The sequence below is a fragment of the Peromyscus maniculatus genome, chromosome 10 (assembly GCF_049852395.1).
Source record: "Peromyscus maniculatus bairdii isolate BWxNUB_F1_BW_parent chromosome 10, HU_Pman_BW_mat_3.1, whole genome shotgun sequence".
NCBI classification, from domain to species: Eukaryota; Metazoa; Chordata; class Mammalia; order Rodentia; family Cricetidae; genus Peromyscus; species Peromyscus maniculatus.
Genome location: NC_134861.1, coordinates 100,028,604 through 100,051,284, shown reverse-complemented (window position 1 = coordinate 100,051,284; position 22,681 = coordinate 100,028,604). Strand labels below are relative to the sequence as shown.

The 22,681-nt window shown below is 47.5% G+C and overlaps 1 protein-coding gene across 1 annotated transcript in view; it reads left to right on the top strand.

Annotated features, from left to right (window-relative positions):
- Nucleotides 1-22,681, top strand: part of Tgfbr3 (transforming growth factor beta receptor 3) — a 184,029-nt gene that overhangs the window by 8,360 nt on the left and 152,988 nt on the right. Inside the window, exon 2 of the mRNA XM_006985830.4 lies at nucleotides 12,214-12,390. Within this exon, the coding sequence (XP_006985892.2) occupies nucleotides 12,327-12,390 (64 nt within the window). The 5' untranslated portion in view covers nucleotides 12,214-12,326. The remainder of the gene's footprint in view (nucleotides 1-12,213; nucleotides 12,391-22,681) is intronic.

The following is a 22,681-nucleotide window of genomic DNA, read 5'->3' as shown; positions in this document are numbered from 1 at the left end:
ATTCCAGTAGGTCACCCCCAGATGTTCCTCATCACCTTCCCAACCTGCTGCTTGATTCTGCTCTTCTCTCCATGTTCCGTTCCTGTGGTTTTCTCAGAACTGGCTCTCCCGTCTTCTCTGAGTCCCTGACCGACCTCTCTGCGGGCTTCCCTTTCAGTATTGAGTCCCCATGTGTAGGCATCGGTGTTAACCCATTTTCTGTTGCTACAACAGAATTGCTAAGACTGGGGGATTTGTAGAGGATGAAGGTTTGCTCGGTACGCGCTTCTGAGGGCTGGGAGACTGCACTGATGGGGCACGGGCTGCTGGAGGGCTCGGCAGCGTCCCCAGACAGCGCGAGGGGCGACAGTGCCCAGCTCAGGCGTCTCTCCATGCAAAGCCAGGATCAGCGCCCTCGCTCCACAACCCACTTTATCGCCTTCTCACAGTGGCCCAACCTCCCATCACCATAGCTGGATTGAGTTCTGTTCTCTTGTTCCTTCATAATGGGGATTAAATTTCAGTGTAAGTTTGGGTGGGATATCCGAACTCTTAGCTGCTTCCTCGTCCCTTCCTTCTTCTTCTCAGTTTAATTTAGTTGTTCTTATTCCCATGTTCAATGGCCGTGTCTGTTCTAGAAACTTCTAGTTCTCTATGTTAGACTCACATTCACTGCAGTCTGTAGGTAGGTAGTCTCATGTGGTTCAAACAGGTCTTCCCATTAAATGAAGTCCACCTTCTAGTGTACCATCCTATTCTGTGGCTCATGGTTTTCTCTTTTTTACTTTTCATGTCAGTAATGGCACCAGAAACCAAGCTAGGCATCTCTGTCATGCTTCTATTTCCCCTTTCCGTGGATGTGATCTTAACTCAGCAGATCTGCAGATAGCATTCTCTCCTCCATTTCCAGGTCTTCCCAGAACCTGGGCTATTCCCACCAACATCTAGCTGGTTTTCGTGGCGTCTCCATCTGTCTCCAAGTTCTCCTCGCCACCGGTGCCTTCTAAGGCACATCTCCCTTTGTGTCTTGCATCGCACTGTCCCTGGGATTCTGTTCTCCTGAGCCTGGACTATCTGGTTAGTGACTTCCAGCCACTTCTCTGCCTCCCCACCCTGCTTCGCTTACACCTCACTGTGTTTGCCCATCATCCATGCGTGCTCACATCCAGCATGCCCGCCTCTCCCTTCAGGGCTCTTCAGGAGTTCAGCGGTTCCTCGTGGAGGTGGCTTCTCTCGATAGCTTACGGGGACCTTTTATTCCTTTGGCTTTTCTTCCTGTGGACTTTCCCGGATCAAAGTTGAGTTTTTCAGTCATTTCTTCATCACTCTAACAAATACCCGAGACCGTCAACTGAGAGAGGAAAGGTTCTGGGTTCACAGTTTGGAGGGCCTCGTTCAGAACTGGCCCTGTTGTTTGGCCTGTGGTCAGGCAGCCCAGGTGGTGGGAAGCAGGACGGAGCAGAAGGACTCACCTCATGTCTAGGCAAGGAAAAAGGCTGGGGTCTCCCCCTCTCCAGGGGTCTCCCCCTCTCCAGGGGCCTCCCCCTCTCCGGGGCCTGCCCTCCGTGCCTAAAGGCCTCTCGATAGGCCCCGCCTCCTCAAGGTTTTACCACGCCTCACGGTGCTCCATGGGGAGCCAAGCCTTTAATAAATGGGCCTTTTGGGGAGCATTCTGTTCCTCCAAGTAGCTGAAGCTCACTTCCTGTGGGTCCTTAGTCAAAACAGAAACAAGTGAAAGACTCACATGCATGCTTTTCCCCGGTCTCTGCTTTTATCTTCTCAGCATTTATCTCCACCCAATATGCAGTTGTGTGTCTGTCTCCAGGGCTCCTAGGGCAGGGTCCGCACATTTTGTTCCCTGTTGTATTGCGGTACCAGAAGCAGTGGTTGGTGTGGCGCAAGCCCTTCAGAACTATGGTGTTTGTTGAGTGAATTCATTAACTGGGGGAAGCAGGCTGTTGGCATTTTGGGTAGCTCCAGTTCAGCATAGCTCAGCTATCCGTTCTGCTGGGGGATGGAGCCTCAGCAGAGTATTCACGGCCCCACTGAAGACACCTCGGGCTGGAACACTGTGGTTTGGGGAGATTCCCAGTTCGCCCCGGCAGGCACAGGCTTGTGGTTGCCCTTTGACCCATCCTGCTAAAAAGATGAAAAATAAACACAGCGGCAGAGGAAGGGGCTCGGGGCTCGGGTGGCAGAGCCAAAGGCAGAGCTTCGAGTGGCCCTGACATCCTCCTCTGGCCCTGAGCTCATCCTGTCGGCAGTTCACTGAACCCTCCAGATTTGCCCTGCTTAGGGCCAGTGCTACAATAGCCTGGAGACTGCCAGGCCTCATGTCTCCTGAGTGTTCTTTCATTTTTCTTCTTTTGTTCTATTTTCTTTGAAAAGAAATGTTCCACTTCAGGCAAGAAGGGCATAGGAGGAAATTAAATTACCAGCTTTATTATTATTATTTGAGATGGTCTCATGTAGTCCAGGCTGGACTCAAACTCAGGACCCTGCTGCATCTCCTTCTTGCATACTGGGATTACAGGCGTGCACCATTATACCCAGTTTTTACCATCTTAGTAATTTTTTTAAAGATCATTTTTATTATGCTTTATTTATGTGCACGTGTGTGTGTGGGGCATGGTCAGAAAACAGCTTTGTAGAAGTTGATTTTCTCCTCTATCCAGGGGGCCCTGGGGTCAAGCTCAGGTTGTCAGGCTAGGCAGTAAGCATCCTTTCCCACTGGGCCATCTCGCCTGCCCCCCATCTTTAATTTGAAGTGAAATTTTGCCCCTTCTCAGATTGGTGGACTCTGCCTGAGGCTACTACTCGGTTCTGTCTGTGCTGCTAGTGAGGCGTGGAGACTGCAGGGACCACCCTGCCACACCACAGTAACTTACACCTCAGGCCCAGGGACTTCCATTCTGAACGGTCAGGTGTGTGTGTGTGGGGGGGGCAGGATATGTGGGTCCGAGTGTGGCCAGCGTCATTTGTCTCCTTTGTCTATTGAGATAACATCGATTTGGTCCCCACAGGGCTCTCCTCCTCATGACAGGAAGTTCAAGGCTTTGGAGGAAGTCACTGGCCACCATAAGACCAGCAGTGTGATTTAACCCCTGGGAATAGAGATGATCAGATTAGAAATAAACTGATATAGGAGATCATATACATCAATATTTTTCATATCATATATGATATGAAATAAAACGATAGTGCTACTAGTGAGTAGTAGAAAGGGTCCTGGGCACCATTTCCTAACCCTAACCCCGGCTCTAGCCCTAACCCTTTCTAGGTATTCTGTACTTAAATTTCATTTACTTACTTATTTCCTCATAACAGCCCTGGGAGGGAGATAGAATCATCACCCACACTTACAGGTCAGGTTTGGGGGTTTAAGGGAGCTGAACCCTGGTCACCAGGGGTGGAGGGGACCACGTGTCCTGCTACGCTGTACTGTGGTCTGCTTCAAGAACACATGCGTGGTCTCACCTCAGGGCCTTTGTACCTGCCACTCCCGCCACCTGGCATGCTTTTCCTTGTCACAGTGTTTTTCTGTCCTCTGCTTAAATGTCACCTCACCTGGGAGGTCTTCCCTGACCTGTCTAAAACAAACTCAGCGCGTCTCTAACCTGCTCTGGTTTCCCTTCACAGACATTGCGTCCTGTAGGTGGACTCCTTGACAACAAGGAGGAGCTTACATCACTAACGGGTGTTTAGTTCCTGGAGCCAGCGTCCAGCACACCATAGTTACTTCTGAATGCTGAGCTAATGAATGAGGCAGCATGTAACTACTTTGCCATGCTGATTTCAAAACAAAGTAACCTGTCACTGTGTCAGCCCTCATCAGCTAGGAGCTGTCTCTTGTCCCTGACCAATGTCCACAGTGATATAGGAACCTGCACGGCCTTGGCCTTTTCTTTTCTTTTTCTATTTTTTTTCTTAGTTGTTAGCTGTTTCTGGCAGAGCTCATGTTTATAGTGGCTAAGAGCATGGGCTGCGGAGTTAGATAGACTTGGGCTCAAATCCTGGTCCAGGGTTTCTTAGCTGGTGACCTTGGGTTGCTTAGCAACTTAAAGGAAGCATCCATCTCTGTGGGTGGTTGAGAGAATTGAATGAGAAATTGTGGAACATACAGTAGGTGCTCTGTCGTTAGTCACTGAGATGCTGTATGGGGTCAGAGAAGAAACCCAGGTGCAGGATGCTCATAGGAAGGGTCTAAGGCACACACTTTCAAACAGTCATAGCTGTTAGAAAGCAGTCTGAGAGGAAGTAGAGGGCCAGCCATGGAGCCTTCTGAATTCTTGGCTTGCCTGTCTGTAAGAGACTTCAGTGGGTATGATCCATCTCTAACACTGAGTTGGCTTGAAGTGGGTAACAAGGAACACATGACACAGGGTATCAAGGCTGGGGTTAATCATGCGTGGTTTTTAGAATGAGGAGGGAAGAATGATAGAGTTCTTAGACTTTGAAGACTAGCATAAAACGGCAGGTTTTAATTTTTAAAAAGCAAATTTAAAATCTATATCTATATTTAATAAAAAATAAACAAAATGAGCAGATCTGACAGAAGTTGGATTTAAATGCGTGTGTTGCTGGGAGCATGCTGCACTTTTGTTCACACAGGTTCCAGATAACAAGTAGTGAGCATCCATGTTCTCTCTGTCACTGTGTTGTGAGGCTGCGTGTTGTCCTTGGACAGTTGGTTGTCCTTCTAGCCTCTGGACAGTGAGGCGTTTGAAACTTCCCCAAGAATTCATGGGAGCTCATCGTCTGTGAGGGACTCCGTCAGCTGCCAGTCATGTCATATGATGACGACTGGACAAGGGATATAGGAGAAAAGATTTTTTATTTAATCTATTCATATTAAAGATGAAGAAAGTTAAGGCCCAGCATGCCTTGTTCTTGCCTCCTGCCCTCTTGAGCATTCTCAGGTTCTTTCTTGTATCTACCTCTTGTTTGCCTGCCATTCGTTACTGGAAATGTTCTAACAAGTTCCCGGCCTTCCATAAATTTCCTATCGTAATGTATATAATAGTGTCATTTTCATAGTGCATTTCATAGTGCATTTCATAGTGCCCAGGGTCTTAAGCAAGTTACAGGCCTGGGCCTCACCACTGAGCTATTCTCTTGTGCTGGTTAGTTTTAGTTCAACTTGATACAGACTGGAGTCACCCAGTGTCACAGTCAGTGACTATTGCTGTGAAGAGACACCATGACCAAGGCAACTCTTAGAATCATGGTGGGAGCCTGGTGGTGCACATGGTGCTGGAGCAGTAGCTGAGAGCTTTACCCTGATCCACAGGCCAGGAGAGAGAGAAAGAGAGGAAGCCTCAAAGTCCACCTCAAAGGTTTCAAAGAAACTTCAAAGTAACACACTTCCTTCAATGAGGTCACGCCTACTTAACAAGGCCACCCCCCCCCCAATCCTTCTAATTGTTAAATAGCGCCATGCCCTGACTAAGCATTCAAATATATGAGGCTGTGGGGGCCATTCTTATTCAAACCTCCACACCTGGGAAGAACCTCAGGTAAATAACTGCCTCTATCAGATTGGCCTGTGGGCATGGATGTCTGTGGGGCACTTTCTTGGTTGGCATTGATGTGGAAGGGACCAGCCCACTGAGAGAGGTGCCATCCCTAAGCAGGTAGGCCTGGATTGTATAAGAGAGCAGGCTGAGGAAGCCATGGAGAGCAGGTCAGTAAGAAGCGTTCCTCCATGGTTTCTGCTTCAAATTCTTGCGTAGAGCTCGGCTTCCTCCAGTGACGGACTGTAACCTGAAAGTCAGATAAACCTTTTCCTGCCCGCGTTGCTGTTAGTCAGTGTTTTATCTCAGCAGAAGAAGAACCAGAGCAGCCACTGCTGTCCCAGCTCGTCAGTGGCTAGTGCTTGCTAGACTCTGGGAAGTGGGAACTGCAGGCGAGGATATGCAGTCTCCTGAACCTTGCTGGAATCCTTGCAGCTTCGTGACTAAAACCGTCTTGACGGCAGCCGGCTCCTCGTTCTGAGCAGATTGGTTGGTTTGTCGGCCCTGCCAAGCTGAGTTCCGCAGTTCCCTGCGCAAACCTCTGTAGACTTGGGAACCAGCAGGCTGAAGAGGAGAGATGTACAGAGATCCCTACCTCAGCCATGTCCAGGCAGCAGCTCCTCTCTCTTGGGAACAGCTTTGCAAGCAGTTATGAGGGGTGTTAGGGCTCCTATCTTTTCTTGTTTTGAGAAAACATCCCCCTATGTAGCTCTGGCAGGCCTAGGAATTGCAATGTAGATTTATAATGGCTGGTCTTGAATTGTGACCATCTCACTATGTAGCCCTGGTTGGCCTGAAACTCTCTATATAGAACAGGCTGGCCTTGAACTCACAGAGATTCACTGCCTCTGCCTCCCAAGTGCTGGGATTAAAGGCATGTGCTACCATGCCCAGCCATGATCTTTTGCTGATAGAATTTTTGAAATTCTAGGAAATAAAGTCTAATCTCAGAATTAGTAACTTAGGGACTGGAGAGATGGCTTAGCAGTTAAGAGCACTGACTGCTTTTCCAGAGGTCCTGAGGTTCAATTCCCAGCACCCACATGGCAGCTCACAACTGCCTGTATCTCCAGTTTCAGGGGACCCAACACCCATGGCAAAACACCAATGCACATTAAATAAAAATAAATAAAATTGAAAAAGAAGTTGTTCTTAAAAAAAAAAAAGAATTAATAACTTGCCATAAATCAGTATCTATATTTTTCACTGGCGGTTTGCCTATCACAGCTGTGGGTGTATTTTAACCGTTAAAAACAAGTGTCTCGGTGTGGGTGTAAGGTCAGTGTGCCAGTCTGAATTAAACCTGGTCTTCTCAGCCTTGGGACATTGCTCCCCATTTGCTCTTCTCAGGGCGGCAGGCGTTGCTTCCCTTCGGAGCAGACCAGAGACCCCGTCTAAACAGTCTTCCTGCGGGAGCCGCCTCTCCAGGCGCTCACGTGGGAGCCGCAGACGGCGTTGTGTGCGGAACACTGACACCAGCCCCAGGTTTGTCGATGCTGGGTCACCACGGTCAGTGTGGCTGACATTGACGTGGGATTTGGTGGACTGATGGGTGGCTGTGCCAGGAACCCGTCTCTCAGGCAGCAGCTCTTCTGTGCCTGTCTGGCTCTGCCTGTCTGAGGCACGGGCTCTTCGGCTTGATGGTCATCTTCCTCACTCCCTTCACCAGGTGAGGCTCTATGGGGTCACAAGCCAAGCCTGCAGCTTCGACTCCATATCAGCCTTGGTGCTGGAATGCACGAAGTCATACCATTAAACACAACATAAAAAAGAGAGAGAGAGAGAAAGAAAAGAAAAAGAAAAGCCCTTCACAGACAAGCCCATGACCACAGGCCAACCCGGTGTGGACAATCCTCCATAAAGACTCTCTTCCCAGGTGATCCTAGGGTGTGTCAGCACTTCTGATTTCCTTGGGACCGAATCCCATTGCGTCCTTCAAAACCCAGGTGCGCCTGATTAGAGCCCAGGTGGGGAGAGGAGCGGCGTCTTGGTGCTCACAGTTTTCCGGATGCTGGCAATGAACTGATGAGGCCCCCATCTTTCTCCCCGCCATGTGGCTCAGCCCACAGCTTTGTGGGCCCCTGGTTCCTGGTCCCTCGTCAACCTGAACGCCCACCCCTTGCAGCCCCCACTCAGCCCAGAGCCGAGGGGTTTTCATAATTGGTAAACTGAGGTGGGGAGACTCACCCTGAATTTGGGCAGCACCGTGTGAGCATGAGAAAAGCAACCCACGTGAGCAGGCGTTCATCTAGTCCTCTTGTGTGACTGGCAGGTTCAGGTACATGACCCTTTGACTGTGAGGGACTACAGCTTGGAACCATGAGCTAAAAGAGACCCTCTCTCCTCTGTGCAGCTTTTTGTCGAAGTATTTATCGCACAGCAGACGTGAAGCTGAAGCGAGCAAACTCACCCGGTGTCTTTCTGTGCCTGGTGTTTTAGGATGTGGGTCCCCTAAGAGTGCTTCCTCTAGAATTCTCTTCATACTGTGTGATTCCATTTGTGCCTGTTTCCCAGACTGTAAACCCCGAAGTGTAGAAAGCATGCCTCTTGCTGGCCACTGTGTTCCTATTATCTGATGCAGGGTAAACAGTACATCAAGATCTGTCCACAGAAAAAAGACACTCGAGAAATTAAACGTCTCACCCCAAGAAGCAGATGACATGGCTTTGATTTGGTCAAACTAAACCCCGCAAAGGCAGAGGTGTGGTTCCTTTTCACATCGCCACACCCTTGGCACCTCGACCGGTTTGCCTGGCACACGGTGGCCGTAAATATTTGCTAAACATCGACTATACTTAGATAGATTCCAGAGATTTCTCATCCAGATCCACACCCTCTCTGGGAATTGGAATGATCCAGTGTCTCTGTGTGGAGCGAGGTCTGCCGGGAGCTGCCGTGAGGCTGCGCTCGTCTGTGTACCAGTCTAAAGGGCATCCAGGTGTTCAGACCGCAGGGACTGCTGTGTCCCCTTCCCCGGCTGCCGCTCTGTCCACTGATGCTGCAGTCCACACGGCTGTCACTGGACAGTGCATTGAGTAGCAGTCAAAACAGTTCTGCCTGCTTTATTAAGCTGTTTTCAAACCCAACTGTGTGTTTATCAAAAAAATAAATCACCTAGTTGACAAAGTAGAAACATTTTAAAATTGTGTGTGTGTGTGTGGGTGTGTGTGTGTGCGCGCGCACACGCGCGCACGCGTGACCATGGGTGCACTGTGACCTGTGACTCTCAAGTGGAAGAGTAGATGACAGTTTTCATGAGTCGGTTCTCCTCTCACTGAGGGTTCTGGGCATTGAACTCAGGTCCTTGGGTTTGTACAGCAAACACTTTTGCCTGCTGAGCCATCCTCGGGTAACTCACTGCTTGAGTTCAGGCAATGCCACCCCCACAACAGATGACCTTGAGCTTCTTGACCCTTCTGCCTCTGGAGTGGTGTGATTTCACCATGCCCTCTGTGTGTGTCACTGTGGATGGAGTGTAGGACGTTATGTGTGTGGGCAAGCGTTCTACCAACTGAGTGACATCCCACTGCACCCATGACAGTTTTTAGTCCACTCACTAACTCAGTCTCATGGCTCAGCCAGAAAGTGCTGCTGACAACCAGAATTCAATCCCTGGGACCCGCGGCAGAAGAGCACTGAGTCCTGAAAGGGGTCCTCTGCTGCATGAGTGAGTGCTGTATCAGGTGTGAACCTGTGTACACATACAGACACACACACAAACACACAAGACACATAAACACATGTGTACACTACACATTCTCACACACACACATACTCATACATCACACATACACACAAACTCACACACACCAAACACACACACAAGACACACAGATACACACCAGCACTCACAAACACTTATATATACCACACAGTCACACAGACACACAGACACACAGACACACACACACACACACACACACACACGTAGACACACACATACTCACATCATACACACACACATACACATTCACATACACCAAACACACACACACACACAAGACACATAGACACATTAACACACACTAAACACAGATACACACATACATGCAGACACACAAACACAGATACACACACACACATACACACACACACACACACACACACACACACACACACTCCTTAGCCCAGAGTAGGGTTTTTCTGAGCAGTTCCTTTCAAGCCTGGGTTTCAAACCATGCCGTTGTCAAGGATTCCGTTGAGCAGGCTTTCCCCAGTTAATCCCTGTATTTACCCACGTGCTTTGCTGGATCCCAGGAATGTGCAGCAGCCAGCTCAGATTAATGGCCTCTGAAGTAAACACAGCACACTCTGAGATCAACAGACTTAGCGGCACATTCTTCTGTGTTTTTAGCCTGCGACTCCCTCTTCCCATTTTCTTCTGTTCGTTTGAGGTGCTAACCACTCTCCTTCCCTCTCCGCGGAGCACACCGTTGAATGGTGAGCAAAGGGATCACTCTCCAGTAGCCTCCACATTGTTCCAGGACCTCCGTGGATCTGTTCATGTATTCGTATGGTTCATGTGCCCAAAGAGATTAGATGAAGTCAGGGAGGGTTGGCAGCCCCTGGTCTTTGCCAGGTGCGTATGACAGAACCTCACAGAACAGAGGAGCTTGTGTTTTCCGATTTGATCTCAAAGCTTCAACTTCTGGAAGCCTGGCTCCACCCAGCATTCTGCTGAGTGTTGGGTGGAGATCAGCCAGGTGGGCCCCGTGTGGTCCCCTACCTACTCTCCTGTGTCCTAGAACTCTGTCCCCACACTGGGGAGATTAGACCAAAGCCCTCTGCAGTTTGCTCTCCTTTTGAGCAAGTCCTACTAAAGAGGGACTTCATCTCAAAGAAGCTCCCTCCTTGTTCACCACAGCTGTGTGGAGTTCCAACTTGTCTTGGACTTCCTCAGCGATGTCTTGAAATCCGGTATGAACTTGCTGTGGTTTGCCTTTGGGCATCAAACTGTTTAGCTTGGCCCGATTATATAATAATTATATAATTGCCCAATATTCTTGTCAGCAATTTGCAGTCCGTATTTTTAATAGAACCACTTGCCTTTCTTTCCACTGGTTCCTTCAGAACTGGTGTAGGCTCCTGGGTTAATGCGGGTGCAGATGTGGGCGGGGTGACGTGAGCCCTGCGCCTCTTGGGGTTATTTGCTCCATAAAAATCCTCATGTCAGCCATCTTCTGGGTGCTTCTTATGGATTTTTGCTTTATTAAAATTGCTGTTAGTATTTGTTGAAATGTATCCTTTGAGAGAAATTTTTTCTTTATTAATTAACTCATCTAGGAAATCTAGTTTTTCAAAGAGGAAAAACTGAGATGAAGTCTCTTTGTTATCCAGTTCCTAAGTTAAGAAACATTTCCGTTTATCTGATGCATCGTGGAATAATGGTCTTAATGTGAGGCTTTAAGGGGGAGTTGAAGTCAGTTCCGCGGCTTCCCAATCAGTTTTCTGACTTAGCATCGCGCCGCTCACCAGGCCTTCCTTCATCTCAGCCTCACTGGTCACTTGGCTCTCAGTGGTCCTGCTCTTGACCTTAGGTTCTCCCCGATGCAATAAACAAAACTGGCTGGGAAGTGGCTAAGAATTACGTAAATGATCACACCCTAGTCTTTTCAGTTTATCAGGGAGAAGACATTAAAGAGAAGGGAACAGTGATCAAAGTAGCTAACATTGATTGATTGATTGATTGTTTATAATCTTTGAGCCACTTTTCTAAGGTGATGCTTGCTCGATGTCTCTGTGTCTCTGTTTCTGTCTGTGTCTCTGTTTCTGTCTCTGTGTCTCTGTTTCTGTCTCTCTGTCTCTGTCTCTGTTTCTGTCTCTGTCTCTCTGTCTGTCTGTCTCTCTCTGTCTCTCTCTGTCTCTCTCTCACACACACACACATACACACACACACACACACACACACACACACACACACACACACACACACACACACTTCAAAGCAAGACCCTATCTCAAACAAAACAATGAATCCCCCAAAACATACATATAAAAATCACAAAATTCAACTTGGGCATGGTGGCACACACTTTTTAATTTCAGAACTTAGGAGGCAGAGAGGCTGGTGAATCTCTGTGAGTTTGTGGCCCGGCCTGTTCTTTATAACTGCCCAGACTACACAGTGAGACCTTGTCTCAGTCAAACATCACACACACACACACACACACACACACACACACACACACACACACACACACGCACATCACGAAAGCAACGATAATAAAGCCCAGCAGAGCTCTAGACAGGAGCTGGCACTCCGAGCTGCATGTCCAGTGTGGCTGACTGCTTCAGTTGTGCAGTGTAACCACTGCTGTGACAGGTGACCTGGAGTGTCTGTGAAGGTCTACTGGAGTGTGCTGGTGCATACATGCCTGTGATGCTAGCCATTGAGAGAGGCTGAAACAGGAGGGACTTTTGAACCCAAGAGAGCTGGGCTAACCTGGGAAACATAGACTCTCTCAAACAATCCCCTTCAACTCCCCAAATACTTAGCATGTCAAGAATAAGCATGTCACTTTCAAAACTATTTTCTGTGAAAGTCCTTGTTAGAGTTACCATCCCCACCCTAATTTGCCTGAGTGCTGTCCTGGTGTTTTTCATGACAAATTGTTCTCTTTAGTACTTTCAGAAAGTCTCCATTTAACTTTTAACATTTAATGTGTGCTCATTTGTAAAATTTCAACACTGTTTTCTTACTGAAATTTGTTTATTTTTATAGGCAATTTGAAACTTGCAGAGAGGGATTTTAAGGCCACTTCTGACTTGCTAAGTTCACCTTCGAGCTGAAAAACCAAGAGCTGCCGTGACTGGAGGGGACCCCCTTTTAGAGAAATGGCAGCGACAGCCCACCGCGTGATCGCCATGCTTGCCCTGACCAGCTGGCTGGCTGCTGCAGGTAAGGCTCGTTCTGAATCGCATGCTTCTTATCTTCTCTTAAATGCCTGTTTTCTTTCTTTCCCTCCTCAGTCTCTTTGGTTAGAAATATTTAGGCCATGTTATCTTGTAAAATATGAATATTTATGTTATTTAGGCAAATAAAATATTTGACTAGCATCCAGATACGGAATGTCATGACATGGAGACCCAGCTAGCCTCTGCTGAGGCAGGCAGACAGAGCCCTGGTTGACTTTGTTACATGCGTAGATAATAGCAGAATAAGAATTCTGCGGTTCTCTTTATTCTTTTCAAAGAATTGTCTTGTAAAACAAATTGATCTTCTATACAGCGGTAGCACGCCTATCAGTGAGATTTGGGGGAGGGAGCGTTAAGTTTCAGCTGCTTCAGACACGTTAATAAGAACTCCTTGAGAAGTGGAGCGAGGTCTGAGAGGTGGCTGGAGTGCTTGTCTTGCCCAGGTGAGGCCCACAGTGCCATCTCCAGCGCTGGAGGAGAAAAAAGCGGCGTGGAGAGTAATACTCTGTGTTTCCCAGAGACCGTCAGAGTATAAGGGTGGAGCTCGGAGGACCGAATGACCGCGTTGGGAATATCATCCTGCATGCCAGCATCGTAGTGTCTCATGTCAAGGCCGTGTGACAAATTCGGAAGGTTAATTTGCTCCATTTGTCATCATTTGCTCGGTTATGTTCTGCAGTGACCTGTACAAAAGCAATTCATTGGCTCAGATCTGGAAACGGGCAGTTCTCAACAAGAACAGCGCCGACTTAAATATGGCCTGCAGCCAGCCTCTAGGCTAAATGATTGGAGTATATAAAAATGAGTAAGAACGTTTTAATTTAATAAGCTCATGTAATCAAAACTCTGAGGTGTAATTATTTGTGACATTTTGTAGGAGATAAATTGAGAGATGGAGACACATAGTTCATCTACACAGAGTTGTGTAGCTGGGGGATGGAGGATCCAGATATTACATTTTACGTCTCGTGTGGTGGATGGAAGATAGCATCTGATCACAGAGGCTTTGCAGACAGACGGGGGCTGTTTGCAGACAGACTTTGGGAAGGCCGGTTGGCATAAACTGACGTGTAAGACTGGGGATCAGAATCCCCCTCCCCCACCATCGCAAACATTTTGAAAGAGGGTTGTTAGTTTGGGTTGGTTTTTTTTTTTTAAATACCGGTGTATGAACCTGAACTGTCCATTCTGTTAGTGTGACTCTCTGTCAGCAGTTTCATTTTGTGTCATTATGGGAGAGTTATTTGCCTTTCAGTGTGCGCATTAAAATGGATCTTTCCCTTCTTTCTTTCTTTTTTGTTTTTTTCTTTCTCTTTCTCTTGTTTCTTTGAGACAGGGTCTCTCTATGTAGCACAGTCAGGAGTCAAGGTGTATACCGGCATGCCCAGCAAAAGTGGATCTTAACGTTAAGGTGGACCATGAGGGGGAGATAAAGCACACTTGCTGTGATGAGGTGTGGAACTGTGGCTGGGGGACTGGTGGAGGACACACGCCAGACAGAAAACATGAGTGTTGTTTCACGGAAAAGTGGGGAGTGTGATGCGTGTGCAGCCTTGACAGTTTTCATAGTGAATCGGTCTTGCCAAGCCCGCAGGGAGGAGAAGCACATAGTCTCAGATATATCCAAAGCCTTGCCGAGGTAGAAAAGACAATAGAGCCACAGCTCTTATAGACCCCCCTTTTGTTTTCCTGGTGTGTGTGCACGAGTGTGTGTGTGTGTGTGTGTGTGTGTGTGTGTGTGTGTGTGTGTGTGTGTAGGTCAGAGTGCAGCTTCAGGAGTCACTTCTCAGGCTCTGTGCACTTTTTCCTGAGACAGGCCTCTCACTGGCCCAGAACTCACCAACTAGGCTCGATGGCCAGCCACGTAAGCCCGGGCCACTCATCTGACCCTTCTTGACACTGGCGGCTTACAGGTGTGTGCCACCACACTCGGCTTTTTAAAACTTGAGTTCTGTGGAACTTGAACTTGGAGTTCTGGGGCTTGAACTCTGGTCATCAGACTTGGAAGATGAGCATTTTGCTGCCTGAACCCTAACCCCTAAGGGGGCTTTTTAAGTGTAGAAGTTTGTTAATGGTGTCATTTTGTACAACCAGATGGGGCCAAATGATTGGAGGAGAACTAGGTATCACCTATGCTGACACATGGGGGCTCCCTTCCCCACCCTCGTATAGCCCGGATGGACCTCAAGTTTGGTGGTAGCTGAGGATGGCCTTGAACTTATGACGTCCTTCTTCTGCCTTTAGAGTGCTGGAAATACTGACATGTGTCTCCATGACCAGTTTATATGGTGCTGGGGAGGAACCCAGGGCCTCCTATGTGCTAGCAAGTACTCCACTGACTGGGCCACGTCCCAGCCCTTTTCCTAGCTCTCCACATAGACTCAGTTTACTTCACAAAGTGCTTTTTGGGGTATTCTGGCTGAGTTGAACTCCAAGAAGATCAAAATAATGAAAATTTATGGAGTAATTACTGTATGCTGGGCCCACCCCAGTGCTTCCTACACAGTGTCATTTCATCTGCAGAGCAACCCAAAGAATTGTGGATACTTTGATCATCCCTGGTTTATAGATGAGAGAACAGAACCACAGGGGGTTGGGGCATCTCCTCAGGGCCCACAGTTTGCAAGAGTCAGCCATCGATTACTTTAGGATTGGTGATGCAGCCTGCACATCGCTGTATTATGAGAACTTTGAGGGCATTTGCTTTGGCTTCTCTTTGTTGTTAATTGTTTTGAAACAGAGTCTTATTTTGTAGCTCTGGTTGGCTCAGAACTCACTCTGTAGAGCAGGCTGGCCTTGAACTCGAAGAGATCTGCTGGCCTATGCCTCCTGAGTTCTGGGATTAATGGTGTGCCCCATCATACCCCACCTGAAAGGCATTTGAGAGAGTGATGATGGGCTCTCCTTGAGCTACCCATACCTTCATTTTTTAGTGCATATTAGTTCTGTAAGACATCTGTGTCCTTCTGCAGTTTGTAAAGGAACATATACTTTATTGCTTCTCTCAAATGCTTGAACTCTAGTTAGACTGAATATAATCATATAACAAGAGTATTCAGAGCCAGACATTATCTGTAATCAATCCTAGATGAAGGCAGGGTGATTGAGAGTTAAGTCATCCTTAGCTACATGGTTCTAGGTTAGCCTGGGATACACAAAACCCTGTCTTAAGAGTAACAACAAAAACCAGTGTGTGAGGAATGCCCAGAGGAACCCCCAGGGCAGGAAGGTCTTTGTGGGCTAGAGCCCCTGAGGACTCTTGTCTCCTGCTCTGTCCTGAAGGCTGCGCTGAATCAGGAAGGGGGAGAGGGCTGGCTAGGTGGGAACATTGGCACAGTGACACCCAGGGCATGGTCTCTCTCTTCTGGGGAGAAGACTTGGAAAACTTTATGGGGATGGGAGATAGGGCTCTTGGGAAAGGAGGAGGGAGTGGATTGTGGGGACCTTGAATATCAGAACAAGGCTCTGGATTTTGTTCTGTACTTTGGGTTCACTCTTTTTCAGTCCTCTGAGGTCAGAGGCACACCCCGCTTAATAAGGATTTAAACACACACCCCCTCCCATGCAGCTGAGAATACAGACAGTTTCCAGGTAGGGCTACAGGCTGGTGTGTGTGTGTGTGTGTGTGTGTGTGTGTGTATTAAGACAACTTACCCCATGATCATCTTACAAATAAGAAACTGAGACTCAGTTAATGACTTCTGCAAAGTCCTGTGACTTCTAAGACTCGGCTGTCGAAGGTAGGCCATTGCTGCCCTATTGGGGTCCCCCAGGAGAAGAGCCCACGTGTGGGATGAATATAGTCATATAACTCTTAGCTTGATTAAGTGACAGGTGAGTAGCCACCAGTGTGACATTCGGTTGGAAGGGAGGGACGTGCCACCACAGCAGATGAAGTGACCGAGGCTGCTTGTATTGTCATTTCGTACAAAGGACCTTGTAGCCGTTTGCCAGGACGGGCCGGAGAGTGGAAGGATGAGGGCGGTAAAGTTGTCTTGTATGTATACCTCATGGGGGGGGGCAAGCAGGAAGGCACAGCAGGGTTTGTGTGTTGACCCCCGGGTCTGGAAGGCCCTTCTGTGGAAGTCTTTCCCTCTTTGCTTGCGTTGGGGAAGAGGAAGGTGAAGCAGGCAGGTGGAAGGCAGCCATGACCCAGGCTACCCACTGGGGTGACAAAACTCATCCATCCTTTTCCTCCTCACTCTTCTTCCTTGGCATTACATGGCATCATGGGAGGGAGAGCTCTGTTCTTGAAAGATGTGCCATGTAAGAACCAGAGTGCCTTTGGGTTGGAAATCACCGTAGGCTGTTGACTGGCCCCTTTTCTGAGATCCTGTAATCTATCTCACATCAAGAAAGCAGGAAGCTTGAAAATTAATGCTTGCCACTGCAGGCTTAAGTCTGTTTTCACTTTAAAGACAAACTACACATCTCTAAAAAATAGTAGCTGCTGTGTCCGAGGTCTGCCAGTGTCCATCAGGGGTATGTTTCCAGAGTCCTAGTAATGAGAAAAAGGCATGCAGAAAGAATTCAGGGAAGTCAGCTTGGCTAGAAGACATGGCCCTGGTTGCATTTGCTGGCTGGTGTGCCAGGTCAGCAGGTCTGCTGAGGTGAGTTCTGTAGAAACTCCCCTGCTGTAGCACTGGGGGCGGGAGGTGATGCCTGGCTTCTTCATTCCTGTCTTGATGTGGTGTCCAGGTGTGTCCTGTTGGAAGCTCGCCCACAGCCTGCACACACATTTTATCCATCAAACATGGCTCTTCTCATTCCATTTGGATACACCTGGGATTCCAGGTGCAGCCCACAGGAAGCTGAGATGGTTTTCATCTAAACTGCTTCCCTGCTGAGGAAGCTTTGAAGTCCTGTGTCCTGGTGACAGGCTGAGGTGCTAGCTGAGGTGTAGCTGGGTAATACTCAGTTTGGAGTGGGCTGAGCTGGCAGCTTGGAGAGTGTCTAAGCTAATAATTACACCCTATTGTAGCTGCCGTTTTCAAGATGCTTTCTCTACCTCCCATTTCATCTGAACCTCCCAGCAGCCTCTGGGGCAGGTCTTAGTCTCTTCATTTCTAGAGCGAGAATGTTGGGGTTTAGAGTAGTGAGTGATTTAGAGAGATGATTCAATTCTTGGTCCAGATAGAACTCAAACACACTTCCACAGATAACCTCGAGCACCATGTGTTACAGAGACACCCCCCCCCCCCCCCCCCGCCACACACACACACACACACACACACACACCACCTCACCTCCCCAAACTGCAGCCCGATGCTTTCCTTGGCAGGTGACATAAATCTATTCATTTAATCCTTACAGAAAACACATGATCTTGGCATTCAACATTGTCACTGCTGCTGTTATGGCCAATATTTTAACTCGTATTACAAATGAGAAGACCAGTGTGAGGAAAGTTAAGTGCAGCTACCCTGAAAAACAAATTCATAAGTTAATGGTGAGAGAGGTGGAGAAGTAGTGATCAAAGTTCCCTGCCCTTGGGAGGTAGAGGCAGGAGGGTGGGCTGTTCAAGGTCATCTTCAGCTATATGACAAGTTCAAGGCTAAGGCTGGCTTGACTATGTGACACCATCTCAAAAACAAAACAAACAAACAAAAAACCCAAAAACCAAAACACCTCAATGCCCACAAAACAAAACAAACAAACAAAAAAAAACCCAACAAAAACAAGAAACCCAAACTTTACATTGTTTCTATTTATGTTGTCCCAAAGATACCGACACTCAATTTTTAAATTTTGTTTTTTAATTGACAATTGATGTATTTGTGAGGCCCAATATGACATTTTAATATATGTATATTATATGTTTACATTGTGAGATGGCATATTTAATATTTGAATCACCTGTCTTAATTTATGTATTACTGTGTATGTCTATGTGTGTGATGTGTGTGCCCTGGTTGGTGTGTGGTGATCAGAGAACAACTTGTGGGATCTGAGTCTCTCCTCCTATCCTGTGGGACCTGGAGGTCAAACCTGATGGTCAGGCTTGGCAGCAAACACCTCTACCCACTGAGCCATCTTACTGGGCCCCATATTGACCACTTTCGTGTTTGTGTGGTAAGAACACTTGGAATTGACTCTCAGCAGTTTAAAAAGAATTAATGTGGGCTGTGTTTGTGTTTGTGTGTGTGTACACGCACGTGCCACTGCTGAGTGTGCCCAGAAGACAACTTGCAGGGGTTGGTTTTCCTCTGCCAGGTGAGTTCCTGAGATCAAACTCTGATTATCAGGTCGGGCAGCCGGAGCCCTAGGGGCCCCTGCTGCGCAGTCTCCGCCCCTTACTCAGCCTGTCACGTGTGCAGTACATTATCACTGACCACGGTCACCATGATACTTTGTTGCTCTCAAACCGTTTCCTCCCGAGATTTTGTATCGCTTGACTAATCTTTCCACAGTCCATCCCCATCTCAGCCTCAGGCAACCACTGTTTGACTCTGTTTCCGTGAATTTGGTAATTTTAGATTCTGTGTATTAGTGAGATTGTATGGTCTTCTTATTTTGCTTAACATAACGACCTCCGGGTTTATCTGTGCTGTAGGGCTGGGAAGATTTCCTCCTTTTTAAGGCTCAGGGACTCCACTGTGTCATGCGCCTCATTTTCTTTGCCCATTTGTCCCGTAAGTTCTCTGGGTTTTGCATTAATGGCCCACGAATTTCAGAATGGGGACCAGACAACCATCTAACCAACCACCATCATCAATACCCCTCCCACAAAACAGCAGCAAAAAGGACCAATTGTTGTAGCCTTAAAGGTTCAAAATAGATTGAGAAATACCTTCTCTTGCCAAACCTGAGGTCTTGAGACACAGGAGTTGATTTGGTTTCTGTGGTGGTTTCATTGAGAATGGCCCCATAGGCTCATGTATTTGGATACTTGGTCCCCAGTTGGTGGAACTATTTGGGAAGGATTAGGAGGTGTGGCTTCGTTGGAGAAGGTGTGTCACCAGGGCAGGCTTTGAGGTTTCAAGAGCCTACACCATGCCCAGTGTCTCTCTGTGCCTCTTGCTTTTGGGTAAAGATTTGAGTCTCAGCTGATCCTCCAGTACCTTGCCTGCTGCCACGTTTTTGACAGTTTACTAACAGCTGTTTCATTTGGGTAACTAGATGGTTAGCAGGACAGCGAGTGAGGTTGTCTAAGGTCTGATGTTAGATTCGGCAGCAGAATGCATTCTTTCTCTTCTGCATCTGCATCCTAGGCTGTGTCGTTGCTACCCTGCTCTGGATTTCTAATTATTTGAAGTATTTTAGGATACCAATGGCAATCTGGTTTATGAAGAGTGATTTTCGACGGGACAGAGTTATCTGTATGTTCCCAGACAGCTGTATAATTGCTGAAAGTTTATAGCTCAGCACAGTTGTGTATATAGGAAATTAGATAACGGATCCTTGGTACTTTGGCACGGACACACACCGTGCGGCGAAGCAAATGCTGCTTGGCCCCCACCTGGCCCTGAGCCTTTGCAAGTGGAAGCAGGGACCATTCATCATTTTGCATTTGCTTTAAACTTTCAAATACCCACTGCATTTTAGATAAACCCTGTGGTCTTGTCCAGAGATTGTGAGTAACCTGCTAAGTCTCAGGCACTTTGCTGGCGTCTAAGGCACAGAAAGGGGGGAACTTAGGAGTCGGCGCTTTTGTCCATATGCTTTCTGCATAGTCGAACTTCTTAAACTGCTAATCGATTGCTTTATTCAGCCAGCAGTTACTGAGTGCTTACTGCATTCAAGACACTATTGAGATACAACGAGGAAAAAGGGCAAAAGTCCTTGATCTTATGAACCATGTCTGGAGTGGGGAGAAGTAGAGAAGAAACAATAATTATGCCTCTTTAGTGGGTCCAGTCTCCACTGGACAAAGGCAAAGAGAATAGAACTTGGTAAGGGAGGAGAACAATTTAAAGCTAGGTTGGAGGGGTGAGTGCTTGCCTAGTGTGCACAAAGCCCTGGTTTAATCTCCAGTACTGAATAAAACAATCTGATGGTGATGCATGCCTGTAATCCCAGATCTCACAAGGTCGGGCATTGATAGTTCAAGGTCATCCTTGGCTTTGTAGGGAATTCAAAGTCATTGTTGGCTTCGTGAGGCTCTGTCTAAAACAGGAGAAGGAGGAGGAGGAACAGGAGAGGAGGAGGAAGAGAAGAATAGTTCAGCTGGAAAGAACTTCTAGATTCCACTAGGCCCTAGATTTCATCCTAGTACCATCCAAAAATACTGATTAAAAAATAAAGTTGGGATTTGGGCTTGTAGCTCAATAACAGACAATAGACATATAATGTGCAAAACCCATTGTACAAAAGCACATCTATCTGTCCATCCATCCACCCATCTATCCATCTACCTATCCACCCACCTATCCACTAGTCCACCCCTACCTCCCACCCATCCACCCATTGATCCTTCCATCATCCACCCATCTACACACACATACCCCACCCCATGAGGTAGAGCCCTTAGAGGTTTGAGCCAAAGAATATGATCAGGGGCATTTTTCTCTTTTTCCATGTTCATATGTGTATGCAAGTATGTGTGTATATAAGCATGTTTTTTGTGTGTGTGCATTTATGCATGTTTTGTTTGTGTGTGGGTGTATGCATGTTTTGCATGTGTGAGGGTATGCATGCATGTTTTGCATGTGTGAGACTGTATGCATGTTTTGTATGTGTGAGACTGTATGCATGTTTTGCATGTGTGAGTGTGTGCATGCATGTGGAAGCTGAAGGTTGATATGAGGAATCACCCACCTCTGAGATCATGCTTCCACTTTGCTCAGTGAGGCAGGTCTCTCAATCAAATTCAGAGCTCACTGACAGGCTAGTCTTGCTATCCTGCCTGTTTTGTGAATCTTGCCTCTGCCTTCAGAGGCTGGAATTTGCATGGCTTCTGGGGATCTGAACTCTGGCATGTGTACTTCTGTGGCTAGTTCTTTAATCCTGAGCCATCTCCCCAGTCCTGTGAGCATGCTCTCAGGAAATCATGCTCTGGGATACTGTTCGATAATCGTAGTAATCGCATTAAGCGACGGTGGTAACAAGGGTCACTTACTACATGGAGGGACCTTGGGAAGTGATCTGCTCCTTAAATGAATGGTGACAATTCCGTAATTCTTGTCATTCAGATGCGTGCCTTTGAGAAGGAGGAGCCTTTCTGATTTTTCTCTTAAACCTCATCCCTGGCATTAAAAGGCCTGTGCAACCCTGAGCTTGCTACAGCCTCAGAAGGCAGTCTTTCTGTGTTCAAGACTGAACTAGGGAAGTTCAGAGGAATGCTGTGGCATTTTCCCTTTTTGCCCCTAGGTAGATCCCCCCATTTTTCTAGCACCCCCCCCCATGTGTTTATCTTGTTGGCTGTGCATATGGAGCAGGCTAGACTTTGGAGTGGCCTTAGGTCATGAGGACTAGAAAAACTCCCCACATGACTGAGCTTATGGGAGGGGAACATCTTGGATTGTTCAGGATTCTTTGAATAGAAGAAGGGAATTAAGAGAGGGGGAGAGAAAAGGGGGAGAAAGAGACTGTATTTTTATTCTCTTAAAGTACTTTTTTGGGGGTGAGTGTGGAGAGAGGATGGGGATATGGCCTAGAAACAATGTCTAACAGGAAAAAAAAGCCTTTCTGGTGAAAGAGTTGTTTGAATTTCAGGCGTGTTCGTGATATAACTGGAGAGCAGGGCCTGAGCCCAGCACCTACCTTGGTTGTTGGCAGGAACAGCTCTGGGTCTCAGTGTAGCTCTGGTGGGCGCCCTACGATCCTGCCCCTGTGTTTGCCAGGCTTAATTAGCTCTGGAGGACGCTGTCAAAGGCTGTCTGGCAGTGGTCTGTTAATGATAGGGGACAGATTCAAAAGCACTAATTAATTGTTAGATTATTTGCAAAGCACATGCTGGAAAACCCGAAGCCTGCGGAGAGGGTTGGCAGAGATTAGCCCCGACCTTCCAGGCTCAATTGCCTCTTGGAGTTGGGCCAAGAGGGGTGTAGCTGTTCTTTGTGGAGAAGTACTCTTGGCCTTCTTCTTCCCTGAATTGTCAGTTTGCTGTTCCAGGCTCCACGGTGACAGAGCTTCTGTGGTCCCTGAAAGACCCAGAGTGTGCAAAGGACACCCTTGGGAACCTGTGTGTGCTTTGTTTAGTGAGAGAAATACAATCACTTAATATTCACTAACTAACTAAATAGTCATTAACTAAATAAATACTTCCCAAAACAGCCTCTCAGAGAATGGGGAGGGAGCTGCAGTTGGATCGGTCTAGATCCTGAGTATTAAAT